The sequence below is a fragment of the Ammodytes marinus genome (genome assembly GCF_949987685.1).
Source record: "Ammodytes marinus genome assembly, chromosome: 16".
Lineage (NCBI taxonomy): Eukaryota > Metazoa > Chordata > Actinopteri > Uranoscopiformes > Ammodytidae > Ammodytes > Ammodytes marinus.
Genome location: NC_137220.1, coordinates 6,054,495 through 6,073,558, shown reverse-complemented (window position 1 = coordinate 6,073,558; position 19,064 = coordinate 6,054,495). Strand labels below are relative to the sequence as shown.

The window sequence follows — 19,064 nt, the reverse complement described above, 5'->3', positions numbered from 1 at the left end:
GACGTTGTTATAATCATCGTTTTACTCGATGTTAGGAAATGCATCGGTGGCTTGGGAAGGTTGTTAAAGTCCACGATAGATACACCGCTAATCAGAAATGTTTTAAATAACTTCGACTGTAATTGTTATGGTTTAACAGCATGGAGGTACTCGAAACTATTGTGATACAAAGTACTGAAGTGGAAGAAAAGGAGACGGTCGTGTGCAGTGTGGACTCCGATAGACCTAAAGCAGGTTAGTGCACGTAGCCTGAAGTTGAAACTGGTTTCATACACTCATCGCATGAAGCGCTGATGAGTGCGCACCACATCCGCCTGTGCGATGCCTATAATCATAAACTGTTATTCATCCAATGCCTGTGTGTGTGATGAGAATATTTGCAGTCTCACTGGTCAACTACATGTGCAATATCAATGTCTATATCATGTATAATCACTGTTCACCAGTACCAGTTCTTTTTATATATATTTTAACCTTGGTTAACTTTTACTTTTGGATACTACTTATTTTTTGTATAAGTTACTTGCTTTTTATTATTATTTTAAATTTTTTCAATTATATTATTATACCTTTTACTTTGCTGCAGAGCCCCCTTTTGTTGTTTTAAAATAAACTACATTTCCCCCTTGAGGGACGAATAAAGGAATATCTTAATTAATATGTTGTCTGGTAACTTATCAAACAGACAAGCTGTGTCAAAAAAGTGAATACATTTTTTTCTCTAAATTTTAAAAACAGGTCAACAGTTCAATGCAATGTGATATTATTAACCAACCAATGACATAATTGATGATACACCTGTGTTTATCTTATTTTATTAGAATTCATATGGACACTGCAGGCAACGTGGCACCTGGTCAACACCCGGTTGGAAATGGACCAGGCTTTCGACCAGCCCGTGTGCAAGAAGAAGAAACTCTGGGAGATGGTTGCAGAGAAAGTGAACGCCCGTTTGAGGGAGTCGGAGGTCAACGATGTCACGGTTAAGGCTTACGAGTGTGACCTTAAATGGAGAAACATGCTAGCTACGTACAGGAAGAATGCAGAGAGGGCTAAGAGGTTAGGGGCCGCTAGCGTGCATTGGGAGTTCTTTAAAGCCATGCATGAGGTCCTGGGTAAGAGCAGGGAGGAGATAGAAGCCCAACGAAGGGCCAAGCTGAGCGGGACAAGAGTGGGCAAGGCCATAGCTAACAAGAGGTTTACCCCCATCCTGCCTACACCTCCTCCTGCTAGCAGCACAGTCACAACAGCCACTAACCCCTGCTCCTCCAGGCCTCCACAGGACGTCCTACAGCTGTACATGGAGCTACAGGAGAGGAAAATGAACATGTGGGCCCAGCAGAAGGCTTTAGAGGAGAGGAAGATAGACGCCATTAATAACCTAGCCCAAGCCATCTCCAGTCTGGCTCAGAAGAACAGCACACAACCCGCAAAGGAAGGACTCTAAAACCAAAGGAGATGTTGTGTGTGATGTTTGCTTTTTCCCAAAAATGTTATGATTGTGCACAAGCAAAAGTGTTATATGAGTTTTTAGATTGTTCATGTATGTTGGCACATTTTTACTGTTACAGTTTAAGGAATGACTTACTAGAATGTTCTTGTAAAAAGACGAGAATTAACTCATAGGACCGTGACATGTTAATACTAGTCTATAATACAACATTTAAGTTGATGTATTAAGCTAGATTTAATGCACCTTTTAGGAGTTTAAGGAATAGTTTGGCCAGTATGAAGTATGCTGAGTGGAACAGTATTTCAGAACAAATACAGAAATGAAAGAAACTGGGACATTTGAGACCCAGACTGACATATTATACGCCGGGCGGCTTTTCACATACACATTATGCAACACGCGGCTTTTGTTTACACTGCAAGCATATAACGGCTCAAATTTGTCCTTTTCTGTTTGTTCTGATGGATATTTTCATTGTTTATTTTTATACAGAGAGAGAGGACTGCATTAGGGTTGGCTAAGTTAAAGTATTACTCACAAATTACATGCATCCCATTTATATAAAATGTCATGAAACCTATGCAAGAGTAAAATGTATTTTTTTTTACGTGGGCCCCATGAACGAACAAACTCACACAACCATAAACGAGCTGTTAGAAATGATCATGACATTATTATGATCATTGGTCAAGATTAATAATAGTGAAAATAAATAATTTCAGTGAAAAAGTATTGTTCTAGGTATTAACAGTATTCAAAGATATGTGTATGCTATTGTTTTAATAATAAAACATAATAAAATACATGTGCAATAAATGCTTCCTTTGTGAATGTTTTGTCATCTCAATCTTTTGGTGAAATTTGGTCGTGGACATAATATAAAAAACACTAATATCTCTTTGGACTTTTATTGTGACGGTTTTATCACATATAGTTATTGTATTGTGTTTGATGGTAGAAAAGGTGGAGTTAAAATCAGTGAATATCACCTCATGATCCATTACCTGTCCGTACTGTGTGTGTGTGCAGAAAGAAACATCCAGTATAAATAAACAGCCTAGGCTCTGTAAACTGATATGTAAACAAAGGGGTCCAACCGTACAGTGCAACTTGCCAGTTTCGTTTACAGAGCCTAGGCTGTATATTAACACATTTGGTCACAACCATAGCTTTGAAACATAAGAGATTCTGTAAAAAATAAACCTTTATATTACAAAACTGTTCATTTACATCCAAGCACACACGATTTCCAACTGAAAATCACACACTTAAAGAATCTACATTTTTAAACAACAGTTCTGAAATGGCGTCACGTCTTTGCATGCCTGCCTCCTCCACTTCCATTCCAGTAACAACCTCTTCCTCCTTCTCAACTTCCCCCTGAACAACCTGTCCCAAGTCCACAAACACATTGTGCAATACGCAGGCAGTCAACACAACAGCACGGGCTCGATCGTAGTGTCCGATATCCAGATACTTGAGCCTCTGAAATCTGGCTCTCAGATTTGCGAAGGCCTGATCTAGGATGAGAAAATGCTCCTCCAGTGTCTTGTTGAATAGCTCTTCTCTTGGTCCGACAATTCCCGAGTATGGAGTTAAAATCTGGGAAGTTAGCGGGTATCCTGCTCTCGCTACAAGGCAGGATCCAGAGGGAATAAGTTCAGGATTTTGTTTAAATTCGTCTCTCAAAGCCCTACCCCTGTCCACCTCCGATCCTTTGCTGATTTTGCAGTGTAAGATTTTGCCGTTACGATCACACACAAGCTCTAGGTTTAGCCAGGAGTCGGGATGGGCCTCTCTCTTCATTCTCTTCACCTCAGGCACTGCGCTCTCCACGTCGTGTTTCCCTATGGGCAGGCGGATTGGGATGCGTGTGTGTCCCAGTACGCCCAGCACCAGAGGGACAGCTGGCTCTTTATCTGGACAGGACAGAGGGAAGAGGGCTTCAGCAGCCTCTGTGCCTGGAGAAAACAAGAGACGAAATACCCACATCATTATCATGTTCAGCTTTAATAGATGGAATCAGTGATTCTGGAGAACACTTTTTTTTTGTCAAAATCAGTGAATATTTCCTCATTATCTACTACCTGTCTGTACTGTATATGTAAACAAAGGAAATGTAATCAAAGGGGGCCCACCATTGCTAGCAACATGCCTGTTTACAGAGCCTAGGCTGTGTATTAACACTGGGGGCGCTATCCAAAACCCAAACATCAGATTTGGGTCGGAACTGAAAAATAGTGGATCGGTGCATCTCTACAAATCATTGAGAAATCTCCCACAAACAACTCAGATCATGAACTCACCGTCCAGCCACCTGATGAGCGTCTCTTCCAACATGTTGATTCTCTCACAGAAGGAGAAGAAGATGCGGTGGATGTTTCCTTTCTCCAGCTGGAAGCGTCGGGACACGGAGCGGTAACTGACCCGCTCACACAGCAGCGTGAGGGACAGCTGCACCGTGTGGGACAGGGACAGACGGGCGCGACCCGCCATCCGAGCCCGAGACTTAGAGCTCTGCAGCAGGTCTGCTATGTGCTGAGGAGAGAAGACAAGTATATCACGGAAGCCAATATCAGTGAGTCAGTCAGTAGATTTTAAAGGTGGAGTCAGTGATTCTGGAGAACGCTTGTTGACAAAATCACTTTGTCAAAATCAGTGAATATCTGCTCACGGTCCGCTACCTGTCTGTACTGTGCGCTGTTTTTTGTTGTTGTTGCTGTTAATACACAGACTTAGGCTCTGTAAACTGGTATATTGAAAAAGGGGCCCCACTGTAGCAAGCATCATGCCTGTTTACAGAGCCTAGACAGTGTGATGTTAACACAAAAACAGTATGGACAGGTTGCAGATTGTGAGGAGATTTAACTGTCAACAAACATTCTCCAGAATTGCTGACTGCACCTTTAATGTGTGACAAGAAGAAGAAAATGTCTTGGCAAAAAAAGGTAAACAAACACTTGTAGATATCCCAAAAAATGTTTAGTAGCAGGCTTATTGCATTAATCTAACTAACCCACTATGACAGACATTCACACTTGAACAGTCCCAGGCGTGTTAAGAGGATATTCATACCTGGATTACAGCGCTGTCCACGGGGTCCAGTGGGTCTCGTTGCTCCGGTGTTTCATCTTCCTCTTGTTGGGGAATGATGGAAGTTGTCATCTGTAAAACTTGGGTCTGCACGTGCACATTGTTATCATCACCCTCACTCTGCACTAACTGAACGTATATTGTATTATCATCAGCAGCAGGAGTAGTAGTAGGCTCACTGGGCGGACTGTTGACTCGAGACATCAGTTCAGCCTCCAGTATTTCCTCCACCGCTTGGTCCAGTCTCTGCTCCAGTTCACCCGGGGAAAGAGGCTGCCACTCCCGCTCCACCACATCCAGGACGGCCCGCCCCGCAGATAACACGAACTCTCTCACGTCCATTATAAGTACCGGGGATAGGGCGTCTATGTTCGGCTAGTCTGTGGTAAACAACAGTGCTTCATTTCTTCGTGCATTGAGCTCGGGTTCACCTACCGCTGCAATGCTAAGCTAAGCTAACAACATGCTTACTTAGAGTGAGATGCGTTCAAGTGTTGTCGGAAAGATGGAAGTTGTTTACACTTTATGACCCTTGACCCTCACCCCCTCCCCCCATTTTTAGTCATATGAAAAGATGGAAACACGAAGACTTGAGACTTATTGGTTTACTTTAGTTATAGGCTATATTGATGAAATCCCACATTAATTTGGCAGGAATATCTGTACAAGCTCCATTTTTTTTTTAAATGGCAGAAACTCTTGAAATAGCACTGGAACACACTATGATATATCAGCTGCTGTTAAAATGAGTCCTTGGTTGACTTTCAGAATCAGAAATACGTCAGAATGTGCACAAAACAATATATGCACCATTATGTCAATGTGTTATCCCCGCCGCTAGCATCTACAAACACCACAGTGCACATGTGTGAAAAACAGTCCTTTTAATGTGAAATCAGTTACAAGTGCAACTTTGATCTTGCCCCACTGTTTAACAGCCTCAATTTGCAAACGCTTAAATGTCAACAATTCCATTCAACACCCCAAGGTCAGAATCTATACTCTCCTGTTGTAACTATTAGGGGATTTTCATTTGCTTCTAAATTTGTCATTTTCTAGATCCTGAGACCAAGTGTTATATTTATAATATTTTGACGAGGACATGAGTTAATTTAATAATTCACCTTTAATTTCAGGAAACAATTGTGTATTAATTAAGGTATTATTGGTGTATATTACAACACAAGTTGCAGCATGAACTAAAACCAAAAAAAAAAGGGGGCAGTGATTCTGGGATAAAAATACAGAAACAATTGTGTCGCCCTCTTCGCACAGGCACATTCCATAACTCATCACATGACAGACAACCTTGTTCAACATATAATGGGTTTTGGGTTGACTACTAAACAACATCTTAGAGATGTAATAGGCTACAATCAAAAAATTGGATAGGAAAGTTGGTTATGGTGTGTTCAAGACAACTCGGAAGTGGAGGATTTCCCAGTTGCAATTTCCGATTCCCTCAAAGCATTCCAGCTCCACGACGTCAAACCATTGATGTGACGTCAGAAAACTGCTTAGTAACAGTAAAAACTCAGACTTTAAACGGTGTTCCAGTCTTTTTATATTTCTAGTAGGAAGTAATAGGCTACAATCAAAAAATTGGATAGGAAAGTTGGTTATGGTGTGTTCAAGACAACTCGGAAGTGGAGGATTTCCCAGTTGCAATTTCCGATTCCCTCAAAGCATTCCAGCTCCACGACGTCAAACCATTGATGTGACGTCAGAAAACTGCTTAGTAACAGTAAAAACTCAGACTTTAAACGGTGTTCCAGTCTTTTTATATTTCTAGTAGGAAGTTGGAAGATTACAAACTTCCCAGTTGTCTGGAATGCACCGTTAGTCCCCAACTTTATCAGTAAGGTAAACAAAACAAAAACCATAAAGAATCATAATTAATTCAGTTTTGATTGCTGCTGACTGTTGGTTGTGCCAGCGTTACGTGTGCAGTAGTAACCCAGTCTCAGTAACTTCTGTAGGCAGCTACAGTATGAAAACTACAACTACTGATCGGTAAAGTACCAAGAAATGTTCATCGTAATGCCAGATCTTCTGCCAACGAGTGAATTTTTTTATTTCAGATTCATATTGTTCAAAAAAGTTGTTTGAAATACAGATAGTAACTTAGAAATTCACAAACTCCTAGCTATTGTCTCAACACATATCCAGGCCTAAAAGACCCAAGGAAAACATGTTAAATCCTAGTAATAGTTTAATAAAGAAACACACAAACATAAAAAGCCTAAAAAGGTCACACCTTATCAACTCCCACGTTTAAGCCAGCAAACATAAAAAAAAAACACCGGTAAGGCAGCGATTAACCTTACCACCAAAAATAAAGACTAGAATTAATTAAATACGAGGTACAATTCCTTTATGTTCAGCCTTTTACCAAATCCCATGGATGACTGACAGTGTCGTGACAAGTCCGTCAGGTTTTCTCTGAAGGGTCTTGTGTGTGTGTGTGTGTGTGTGTGTGTGAAATTATCAATTTATCTAGCATGCGTTCGTTCGTTCGTTCGTTCACCGTTTCTTGGGTCAAATGAACCACTTTTTGAAGCACCACCCGCCCTCAAATTTTACAACAAAGGGGAATCCGTGTTTGTTATTGTTTTTTTTTACGCCATGATCGTCATTGGCGAGGTAAAGCTCACCCACTTAGGCATCACTCACTTCCCAAAACTTCAAGCCCCATATCCCCATATCCCCCCTCCCTCTACTCCTCTGGTTCCCCTGCCTGCCCCCCTCCCTCACTGGACCGCCTGCTCGTTGGCTGTGCTGCCCGAGTCCTGGGGCTTCATGACGTCAGGGAGCTCTGGGGGCGTGGAGAACGACTCGAGCCGCAGCTGCTCGAATGAATCATCTGGTGGAGAGAGAGAGCGACAGAGAGAGAGGGAGGGAGGGAGAGAGTGGGAGAGGAAGAGAGAGGGGGGGAGATAGAGAGAGAAGGAAGGAGAGAGGGGGAGAGAGACAGAGAGAGAGAAGGAGGGAGAGAGGGGGGAGATAGAGGGAGAGAGAGGGGGGAGAGAGAGAGAGAGGAGAGGGAGAGAGATAGAGGGAGGGAGAGAGAGAGAGAGGGGGGAGGGAGAGAAAGGGGGGAGAGAAGGAGAGAGAAAGGGGGGAGAGAGAGGGAGGGAGAGAGAAAAAGAGAGAGGGAGAGAGAAAGAAAGAGTTACTTAAGGCCAGACACTGCAGGTGAATAGGGCAACATTTTTAACTTATAGATATCATCATGAACCTTTGCCAGTTGATTATTTACATTCAAATAATTGTTTTTTGTATTACAGTTTTTTCAGAAATGTTTAAATACATATGACGTTTGGCAATATCTAAGTCGTTATGGATCTGCCTGACTTTAAAACCAACTATCTAGATGCTGGATAAAGCATTACAATCATTATTTTATTTTTTACAACATATTATTGTCCAAAGTTTTTAAATAACAGACTTTGGACACATAGCATTTTTTAATTTTTTAAATACTATGTACAGGTTTTAAGAAACCAACTATAAAATGGACAAACACATGGATGTATAAAGAGTGAATCACTTACCACCACCCAGACGGAACGCTAACCCCACCGTTCCCGGAGCCTGAGGTCGGGCTGTTTGATTTGTGAAGCCGCAGTTTCCAAGAGTTTGACCGTCGTTAAGCATTACATCATCCTGGTGAAGAACAGAACAAAATAAAACAAAAGGAAGCTTATAACGGCAGCTGTTCACTCACTTAATTGTTATTTTTAAATGGTTACACAGTATCAGCCTTTTCAGGTGGAGATGGTGTGCAAGGTAGGTGCAGCATGTGCAATATTTACTCTAGTCCGGCTTCATGCTCGGTCACTTTCTCAGTTTTTTTCCCCTGGCTTCTACCGTTACCGTTCTCCTCTGTCTCCATTGTACCGGATCTACACAGCTGGAGGCTTGTGTTTGAACTAACGCTGCTAGTGCCGTAAAGCGCCGCGCAGTGTCTCTCTCTCTCTCTCTGTGTGAGTGAGTGAGTGAGTGAGTGAGTGAGTGAGTGAGTGAGTGAGTGAGTGAGAGAGAGAAAGAGAGAGAGAGTGCTGCGGCCTTCTGAGAAAGTTACCTAATGCCTAAAGCAGGCCACCGGGGCGCTTTGTGGGAATGCCTCAGACACCATTCTCCTTGTTTACACATTTTGGACTATTTGACTGACTTTGAAAATGTTTTATTAAAGGTAGAAAAGTTACCTATTGTTGCTTTAAGGTTATCATACTGTCAGAAGAATATGATACCTGCCCATGATGCCTAGTTCAAGGCGTCTAAAGAAAGTCTGGAGACCCTGTTTGCGTTGCTGGTGAGTTTGTACCTTATAAAGCCTCTGGTCTTCTGGTGGCCTCTTCAGAATGCCTTCCACGATGCGCTTCAGCTCGTAGACTGTGGTCGACTCTTTGGCGTCGGTGAAGATGGTCGTCTTGTGACGTCGGATCATTAGAAACACGTCCTGAAGGGAGATCATGTGACAGAGGAACAATACAGGAAATGAGACACTGATGACTCCAAACAATGACGTTCCACAGAAAATCATCACTGTTGACCTTCTAAATGCGGTGTTACTTAAAGTAGCTACGAGGCACTTTAAAATATTTCTGAAACAGTCTCATTTTTCCTCTTATGATCATAAATTACATGTAACAGCAAACGAGACCATCAGTGCGAAGAATGGCTATTTTTATATAGTTTTTCTTAATGCCTTTGTCTTTGGTATGCTCACCCAGGAACAACAGCTGGCGTACTTAAAACACTACTGCTCCAAAGTGGGTGCAAGAATGAACACAAACTGAAAGTTCCTCGGAGCAGCTACAAATCAAACACAATACTGTAAACCTCGAGAGGCCCATTTCACCCTGAAACAACCAGCTGATATGATGGTGTTTTAATCAGGTTCTTTTACCAAACCTTCACCTAGATATAGTGTGTATGTGAGTCTATAATAACATCAGAGTATCTACATCAAGCCCTGCTAAGGAATAAAGCTCATTTTAGTGTAAAACAAATGATGCATTATCTGCACATTACTGGTCTGTATTCAGGGTTACTACAACTTAAGCAAAGCTAGACAGGTGAATTTTTAAGACTTTTTTTAATGCCAATATGAATGAAATTCAAGACACAATTTACAAAAACGACAAATTACTTTGGGTTAGGCGGCACAGTTTGGCATAAAACATGACTTATTGGTCCAGTGAAATACTTAGAAGATCTTCTTTAACTGTTGAACCATATCTTTCTTAAATTGGTATGTCTTTATTTTATGCTAATTATATTCAAGCAAAACCCTGACACAGATTGAATTCATGATAACAATATGAGCGATGTATCAAACTCTAAAAAAGATATTAAGTCCTGTTGTACAAGGATCCAGGATCTATGCAGCCACAGTTTCACATTGAACATCCAGTGATATAAGATTACTGAACTTTCGAACTTCCACACTCACCCCATGTCACTTTACATCAGTTTGTTACACATGTTAACAAACGCTTACATTTGAAACTTAACATCCGTACATATTGCATATACCCATTTCCATTTTACAGTATTCTACACCATTTATATTACATTTTTGTTCACATTTTGTGTATATATTTTAAAGTCTTTGTGTATCTATTTTGGTCTAAGATTTCTCTCTTCAACAGTGTTTCCTTTCTATAGTTGCATTATTGAAAGTAGCCCGAGACAAGTTTAATCTTCAAGGACTGTTACTGTTGAACATATGACAAATAAACAATCTTGAATGATGCAATTCTGGAATAGATAGCTTCTTGTTTTTGTACTTCTTCACCTGCCTTTAACTGCACTGGTTATAACTCTATATGGTGCTGAATCTGGCAATGACAGTAGTTTAGTTTAGTGAGTAAAAAGTTGATAAATCAGTTAGCCTATAGTTTATTTGAAAAAAAAGAATCTCTCCAACCGGCTGCATATTTAAAGAGCCACAGTGCGGCAGGCAGCTGCTAACTAACGTCATGACGAGATTAGCCTAGCTAGCTGTTAGCACGATTAGCTTCCTCGATAGACTGTGTGAACAAATATGGCCCTCACAAGCTAGCAATTATTAAACCCAGTATGTGTTGGAGTCTGTCCAACATTATAACATCTACATTTAACTCTCAACACCATCCAAGTGTAACGTTAGCCGAGAGACAGCAGCTACTGACAACTTTAGCTACTTAGCTCTTCTGCGGCTAGCTGGCCATTTCATCAAAAACAAAGTTTGTTTTTGAGCTGTCACTTGTCAAAAACAACATACATATCTGAGTAATATTGTCGGGGCCCTTCTCTGCTAACCTTACTGTAGACTTTAGGATTTAAATGCATATTGTTCAGCGTTGAAGCTAGTGTGTAGCTTAGCCGCGGTAGCTATGGGTTAGCTAAACAAAGACATAAGCTTTTAGAGACGTGTCTGGTTCAGCTAAAAATTCAAAGGCTGAGGAAAATAATACAATTACTTTATAGAGTAATGTTTGGCCGTGTTAACAAGCCGTTATATTTTTAACTGTATCTGCTTTGTTTTTCCTCACTCACCATTTCTTGCGGTTGGTTTCACACAGAAAAAATAAAACGCCTCCGACCACCGCACAGCGACAACTGTGAGATCACAGCGGCGGATGCAGCTCCCGCGGCAGCCGGCAGGGGGCGCTACAGCTGGTATTAAGACTGCAGCAAAATTGGGTTATTATTATTCCTCTGGATTATTGAAGCCCATTTCCGCAGGTTTAAAGAACAACTATTGATATGAAAGCTTAGACTAATAAAAACATTCCCATGGAAAGTCATAATTAAGGGACAAAAAGTGAAAATTATTAGCATATCTCACTATTTGTTATCTCATTGTTATGTTTTAACTGATAATCATGACTTCTCATTGGAGGACATGAAAATTGATACAAAAATATCCCTATGTATAGTCAGAATTATGAGTAAAAACTCAAAAAAGTCGAAATTTCAACTTTTTATTTTATATTTATGAATTTAAAAAACATATTTTTGTTACAGAAAATCACCAAACCAATTATAAAACAAACCAATCTTTTCACTGGCTGACTTCTGTTAGACATGCACAAACTCCTTATAGTGACTGCGCTGATTAAACCTGCAGTGTGTAGAATTTTGGGTTTATTTCCTAGCAGATTTTGTAGAAAGTAATTATAATATCCATAAGTACATTTAATTTAGTGCATAATAGCTGAACAAAAATGTTTTGAATAATTTTTTTTTCCCTTAGAAAGGGTCTCATATATGTCCATATTTCTGCATATTTTGGACCAAGGCCTAGTGCCGCCATCTTGAAAGTGTCATAGTTGGAATGTCATCAGGTGCATTGTTTAAAATGTAGAATTGTTCTTGTCCTTGAAGGCCACTGTAGCTTCTGTTATTATTCTAAAGGGTTGGGGTTACCCAGGGAGCGTTGCATTCTAGAACTTTCTTGATGATGTCATATTACACACTGCACCTTTAAGGTAACAGACTAACTATGCTATAAGAACCTCATATAGCCCCACTTCAAAAATAATGAACTATCCCTTTAATGTGGTAGGATGAATTTCCTCATCTCCGCCTAATAGCAGCTGTCACCGTAGCGACTGGGACAGCTGAAGTGTCAGCAGCTAAGACATATAAATCAGGCCACATGCCACAAGCTGTTGGTAAGGACAGGGTGTGTGTTTTTGGTATGTCGTTTATGACTATGTGATGTGGTTGACTTTTCTGCCGTCACTACATGAACTGTGATATCTAAGTAGTGTACACAAATTCTTAAAATTACTTGTGAAGTATTTTATATTGTATGCATATTTTTGTATTTATTTCCTTACTTTTTTAAATATAGCTATGGACCTACTTGCACCAAAACCTTCTATTTAGTAAGTGCATTGTAAAAAAAATAATAATAATTGTCCCTCGACACATACTCCTGAAATTCAGGGTCTAACTTTGCACAACTTGAAATTTGAAATGAAGCAATGGTGATGACGAAATATTCTACCAACAAATTACTTAAAGAAAACACATCGAATGTGCTTGAGTATTTGTGTAGTATCATCTGCCTATTGAAAGCATAATAAAATCACCTCTTATATTTAAAGCATGTTTATTGACATGTTTTACAATTTATAGACATAGAAGAATGACTATCCATGCAAGGCAGATTTAACTTTGCCAACTTGAATGCTTAGGACAACAGTAGCTCAAGAACTTGTACATTGTACAAAATACAAACACATCCGGATGTAAACCATAAAAAAGGTTGTATGTAGAACAAACTAACTTCACCTTTCTACTACTGCTTTCTGTTTAGGATTCTAAATTCATTTTATGTAGTAGAATGTTAAAATTTGAAATAAAATATTTACAAAAATATTATACAGGACTGAAAATGGCCTTTTTTTACTGAGCTGGTAGGTTAAAAAAATGGGTTAAGTCAAATGTATTTCGGACTGAACACTGAACAATTACATTCATTCTTTGGAAGAGAAAGACGATGAAACAATGTCCTCATCCTAATCAAACTATTAGGGTTACCATGGTTCCACTGTTGCCACCAACTACAGCCGAAGTCCAGCACGTTTCCATAACGATCCCTGAACAAACTATTAACACTTCCATGGACTGGTTCGTTAATGAAACAGAGCCCAGTTTGATTTTCACATCAGTCGACCTGAAAAATAATAAATACTGAGTGAGAAGCAAGTTGTACATTTGTGTTAAGTGACCTGTTTTCTAATTTTTATTTTATTTTTTCAAATTCAGAGTTGTAAAAGAAAAAGAAAAGTTCCACAAATTCCATGATTCTAGGAATTTTTTTGAATATTCTATTAAAATATTGTATGATGATAAGATATATTCAACTTACCAAATGAACTCCAACTCTTTATCTAACCACGAAGGCACTCTCTCGGATTGTTGTGTAAGCGTACTGTGGAAGAGCGAGAGAATGACAAAAGCGTAATTTATTTACAGTAAATGAATACACTTAATATTTCACAGTGATATGTAACAAAGTATTCTACATGAATGGGAAATATCTAAAGCATACCAACCAGGTAAGAAAAAATTAAGATATAAAAAAAGAATGAAAAAGCCAAAAAAATCAATATCAAGCTTGATATTGACAAAAATCCCATGATACCAAACAAGATATACACATTTTACAGTATATGAATATAAAAACAAAAGTAAAATGTTTAAAAATCACATCACTTACATCGAGTCCTCTGGGGGACGGTACGGGTTGGGGTCCGTTACAGCAGAGCACAGAGAACGGCCTCTCCTTGGTCTTTGAATGTTCTGTGAAGCACAGACTGAAGACCTGAGCGGGCAGGTAGACGTCCCAGTCCGCTGCGTGCTCCTCCGCTAGATCACCGACCATCCTGTATGCAGAGCAGCCATTAGAAAAAGGTAACACAAAGAGTCAGTGATTCTGGAGAATACTTCAAAATCAGTGAATATCTCCTCTTGATACGCTACCTGTACCTACTGTGTGTGCGCTGAAAAAAAATCTACTGTTCATACACAGCCTAGGTTCTGTAAACTGGTATGTAAATAAAGGGGGCCACTCTTGCTAGCAACATACCAGTATACAGAGCCTAGGCTTTATACAAACACTGGATTTTTTTTCCAGCATATACAATACACAGTACAGACAGGTAGTGGATCGCGAGGAGATATTCACTGATTTTGGCAAAAAGTGAATTTGACAACAAGTGTTCTCCAGAATCACGGACTCCCCCTTTAATCACTTCAATGAGCATATTTCAGCACAATGTCAAAAATATGGTGTAAAATCTTACAAATAGCAATAAACACCAAAAGCGTCATGCCACTCAAAATTCACCATGACAACAGACCTGTCAATCAGCTGCTGTGTGATCAGGTCCACGGTGCCGGTCTGCTGGTGATGAACCACCAGAGCGATGGACACCGTCAGCTGCTCCTTCAGCTCTCTGTTGATCTAGAACGGGGTTAAAGAATCAAGATTTTGGTTATGGTCAATTTTTCATTATTGCGATTTTGACATTAGTGATTTGAAAAAGCTGTGTTTATACAGTATAATACAATGCCTAATACAACAATAGGTTTTATTTCTGTTTTTTTTTGTGTGTGTGTTACGGCTCCCGCCTTGTTTTCTCTCCTCCTGTTCCCTCACTTCTCTCTCTCTCTCTCTCTCTAGCAGGTGTCCTGATTCAGCCTGATTAGGGGGCAGGTGCTCCGGCGGAGCTTTAAGGCGTGGCCTGTGCCGGTGGCGGGTCTCTCACTCAGCGCGAACTGCTCACGGCTGCTGACCTGCACCATGCTGCTGCTTGCTGCCTTATGATTTAGTTAATGGAGGGCTGTTAGGTTGTGTTCTTTTGTTTTCATCGTAGCTTTAGAGGGGCCGGGGTATAGTTTAGTTGGAGGAAGACCTGGGCAATAACGCAGTCCAACTGTGGCTGTCCCAGGCTTCCTCCCGTTTTCCTTTTCTTTTACAGCCTCCGGTTGAGTTGAGTTTTGGGATTGGTTTCATAAATTACCTTATGGTTTAAAAGTTGATTCATGGTTTCGTCTGGGTTTATTTCATGTTTACAGGCCGGTTAACGAGCCTGGTATGGCCGGCCGTAACAGTGTGCAAAAATGTAACTTTTTCCTTGGTGCTTTATACATATTCTACACTACATCATGTTGCTAGCTATGATGGGCCCACTTTATTTACATACCAGTTTACAGAGCCTAACCCGTGTATTAACACCAGATATCTTTTCAGCGCACTAACAGTAAGGACAGGTAGCGGATCGTGAGGAGATATTCACTGATTTAAATGTATTTTTATTTTGACGAGTATTCTCCAGAAATGCTGACTCCACCTTTAAGCGCTCTATAACAATGTGTAACAATGTGAATACTTAGTATGTTGAGCAATGCACTGACTTTGTGGACGATGTCGTGAGGCAGTCTGGAGAGAATCCGTAGAGGGAATCCAAAGTGTGCGATGATGTCAACGATGTTCTTGGCCACATTTGCCGGGAGGCAGGTCTCCATGGGAACAGCCTCCACCCACTTGGAGTAGTAATCCGTCACAGTCAGAATGTATTTGTGTCCGTTCAGCGTTTGGGGCAGCGGGCCTCGGACGTCCAGACCAAGCCATTCCCACGCCTCTTTTACCTGGGGCACAATACAGTATTACACTATGCAGCAATGGTCCCAAACACTTTGGACAAAAGTGGTAGTGTTTTAAAACACCAGCTGTAGTTCCTGGGTGAGCGTTCCCATGACAAAGGCATTAAGAAAAACTATATAAAAAATAGCGTTCTTTGCACTGATGGTCTTATTTGATGTTACAGGTAATTTATAATCACCAAAGTTAACATGACACTGTTTCATAAACATCTCAAAGTTCCTCATAGTCTCTTTAATGCAAGTCTGTTGTTTCAATACATCCGTGCTGTAACTTACCTCTATCACCCTCTCAGGATCCTCACATTCTGTCTGTGAAAATGACAGAAGAGCATTTGATTAAAATATTTCATATGTGATAAAACAGACAACATATTGTAGTTTAAAATCACTACTTACACTCGGATCATCATCTGGAGCCCACTGAATAGCCTTTTGGTACATGGGGAAAAGTTCACAAATTGCATTTTATTTTATTTTATTGGAAATAACAGTATTCAATGATAAACTGCAATAAACAAAAATAAACATTTGACAACTAAAAGTTTCTGATTTGCCTAATATGATATGATTATTTAAGCTAAAAATAAACAGAAATATTGAGAGATATCAAGTCATGATACATTATATGAAGTAGATACAAATATAACATAGTAATACCACTTACCTGGGGGACACAGTAATCTCCATGAAAGAAATGTGGAAATGAATCGATCTTCATCAGTCCTTCGTCTACTATGATCCTCCAGCGGTCTGACTTCTTTGGGTCTTCGTCTCTGAAAATAAAACAAATGGCTACTTGCTTTTTTGGACATTCTCAACATGGAACAGTCGGTTGCAAGATAGCACGGTGCAAAACCAAAGAACTTAAATGTTTTACCCAATGCCGCCTAAAGTGTAAAAACATTACTATAATGTATTATTTGTCTGCAAGTTCTGTTATTGGGAAGGGTGGGGGGTTAAGGTCTGTGTGACGTATTTGTTGTTGTTATTTGCGTGTTATAAATCAATACAAATTTGATTAAAAAAGAGGAAATTACCCAGCATGCTCTTCTGTCTGGCTTGGCTCTTTGTTCTGGACGCTGCGTTTCGTCGTGGCAACCGTCGTCGCTGGAGACCGAGATGAACTCTGTGAAGCTTTACCACCAAGTCGCTGAGAAAAAAATACATTTTATTTATGTTTGAAGTGATTGTGGTTGTTAAAATACAGCTGTGATAAAGACAGAACTCCATCTTAAACAATATTCCATAAATTCACGGAAATTTAACCAACGTTTGACCACTTCAAAATATGACCACAAATGAAAACTAAATCCCATAACTTTTAAGAATTATATGTCAATATTGTTTTCTCTCACCTTGAGTTTCTTACTTCCTGGGTTGGTGGAAGCCTACAGCAGGAGGAGAGGGACAAAAAAAATATGATATCTTTATTTTACAGAATAATCACCAAGATGCTGCTGGGCTGTTTAGGGTTTTACTCTTTTGTTCTGTAACTTGTTTTTAAAGGTGTAGTCAGCGATTCTGGAGAACGCTTGTTGCCGTGAATATCTCCTCACGATCTGCTACCTGTCAGTACTGTGTGTGCGCTGAAATGTTGGTTTCACAGCCTAGACTCTGTAAACTGGCATGTAAACAAAAGGGGCCCTTCTTCGCTAGTAACCTTTACTAGAGCCCAAGCGTTCTCCAGAATTGCTGACTCCACCTTTAACTACAGCTAATGTTGTATATGTAAATGGCCCCTTAACGCTGTAGTAAGATAAACTAACTAACTCCACACACACACACACACACACACACACACACACACACACACACACACACACACACACACACACACACACACACACACACACACACACACACACACACACACACACACACACCTTCTGTGTGACACCAGCGGAGGTAAATATGGTGGGGACGGCATCCTCTCGTAGCGTGACAGATTTTCCCGTTCTGTCGATGTGTTGCTCCTCAAAGTGGTTGATGCACAGCGCAGAGAAACGAGTCGGCGTCCAGTCCTTCCAATTCATATTGAGAAGCCATTTCTTCAGCTTCCGTTGATTGTACAGAGGGAACCTGTTGTGGAAAACGTAATAAATTAAAAACAGGATGATCACTTATGTTGTGCAAAAGTCAGTTACATATGCATTATAGTTCTCAAGATTAGGTTGTTCTCCTCATTTTAAACCGCCATATGAATGTTTCTAAAATGCTGTTATATTTGTTGAATACTGCATGAGTAGTTAGAAAAAAAAATTGAAATATTTTTTAAACTTTTAAATAATAAAATTGCTTAACCTTCGGTCAAAATTGTGTTACTCAATGTATTGCTGGTGTGGTGGATTCAGGCAAAAACACACATTTGGTTGAACAGTGTTTAAAACAATATAAAAAATACATAGTTTTATCAGTTTACAACGATGTAAGACAGAGAAACGCAGCAAATTGAGAGCATTTTTATAGTAAATACTTAACAGGTTTGATTTGTTTTAAAATGATTGCCCATTCAATCATAATTGTACATGGACTTATTGCGTCAGCCTTTCTAAACCAAGTTAGCTTGATTGTCTCTAAACGGTTCATCTGTACATTACATTGTTGTTAGAAAATCGTGCCTAACTAAAAACAATGTCTGTGATGTGTATGGGAGCTAGCTTGACTGTTCTATCATCTTCGAGCTATTCACTGTTTTCGTGAGTGAAAAAAATCTCGATACTCACTTAAAAAACTTCACATCTGAATCGTCTGAGCTCTCGCAGTTGTAGGCACATTTATGTCTTCCCATTTAGGACAAATTTCGTTCAATTTGGGGAAGACAAACTGATTTTGTTGCCTTGAGTAAGTTGTTTGGACGATCTGTCGACTTTACTAAAATCAGCGGCAAAAATAAGACACCAAAATCCGGTTAGAATTTTCAAAGTAATAGTCTCATGACATGTTTGAAAATTACGGTTGAAAGATTTGGGTGTAACAAAACCACGCTAATTATCGAGTAATAGGTAATATAATGGATTATTAGTACTTTTAAATAAATATATTTTTGCTTGTCGTGTTTAAAACCCTGTTGGCGTGTTTAACTCTTATTTATTGGCGGGAAATGCTTACGCTGTTACCCTCCAAAATACTCCTAACTTGACAACAGTTTCACCAACGGATGTTGTTTGTTCTTCTTCGTGTCTTCTTTGTATCAATTGCAAATTAAAGCCACTTATCGCCCCCTTATGGATAAAAAGATAATCTTTTTATTTGCATGACATATTTGTATAAAGGGAAATGCAATGTAGTGTACAGTTAACAAAAGAAAATATAAAAATAAAAATAAAATGTTAAATCAATAACATCC

At 39.7% G+C, this 19,064-nt stretch overlaps 4 protein-coding genes across 5 annotated transcripts; 1 reads left to right on the top strand and 3 right to left on the bottom strand.

The window, feature by feature from the left end:
* Window positions 1-51: 51 nt before the first annotated feature.
* On the top strand, window positions 52-2,145 carry LOC307262463 (uncharacterized protein). Its single transcript, XM_080043350.1, has 2 exons — window positions 52-234; window positions 822-2,145. The coding sequence occupies exons 1-2, from the start codon at window positions 141-143 to the stop codon at window positions 1,445-1,447; spliced, it is 720 nt and encodes a 239-aa protein (XP_079899476.1). The 5' UTR covers window positions 52-140; the 3' UTR covers window positions 1,448-2,145.
* A 568-nt stretch (window positions 2,146-2,713) lies between these two features.
* Window positions 2,714-4,939, bottom strand: LOC307262989 (uncharacterized protein; the record flags this gene model as incomplete). The annotated part of the gene is made up of 3 exons (XM_080044008.1): window positions 4,529-4,939; window positions 3,760-3,991; window positions 2,714-3,414 (listed from the first exon to the last, which is right to left on the bottom strand). Exons 1-3 carry the CDS (start codon window positions 4,886-4,888, stop codon window positions 2,714-2,716), a joined length of 1,293 nt encoding a protein of 430 aa, XP_079900134.1. The 5' UTR covers window positions 4,889-4,939.
* A 476-nt stretch (window positions 4,940-5,415) lies between these two features.
* Window positions 5,416-11,168, bottom strand: elob (elongin B). Its single transcript, XM_080044505.1, has 4 exons — window positions 11,093-11,168; window positions 8,874-9,008; window positions 8,101-8,212; window positions 5,416-7,409 (listed from the first exon to the last, which is right to left on the bottom strand). The coding sequence occupies exons 1-4, from the start codon at window positions 11,093-11,095 to the stop codon at window positions 7,297-7,299; spliced, it is 363 nt and encodes a 120-aa protein (XP_079900631.1). The 5' UTR covers window positions 11,096-11,168; the 3' UTR covers window positions 5,416-7,296.
* A 1,546-nt stretch (window positions 11,169-12,714) lies between these two features.
* Window positions 12,715-18,579, bottom strand: LOC307262621 (uncharacterized protein). Of its 2 annotated transcripts, none has more exons than XM_080043569.1 (12): window positions 18,442-18,579; window positions 17,596-17,797; window positions 17,074-17,106; window positions 16,756-16,868; window positions 16,383-16,491; window positions 16,115-16,147; window positions 15,995-16,027; window positions 15,470-15,703; window positions 14,413-14,516; window positions 13,770-13,935; window positions 13,419-13,481; window positions 12,715-13,223 (listed from the first exon to the last, which is right to left on the bottom strand). In XM_080043569.1, the coding sequence occupies exons 1-11, from the start codon at window positions 18,504-18,506 to the stop codon at window positions 13,437-13,439; spliced, it is 1,137 nt and encodes a 378-aa protein (XP_079899695.1). In that variant the 5' UTR covers window positions 18,507-18,579; the 3' UTR covers window positions 12,715-13,223; window positions 13,419-13,436. The 2 variants fall into 2 exon arrangements, with proteins under 2 accessions (XP_079899695.1, XP_079899696.1); XM_080043570.1 differs by having other exon boundaries at window positions 17,602-17,797.
* Window positions 18,580-19,064: the final 485 nt, after the last annotated feature.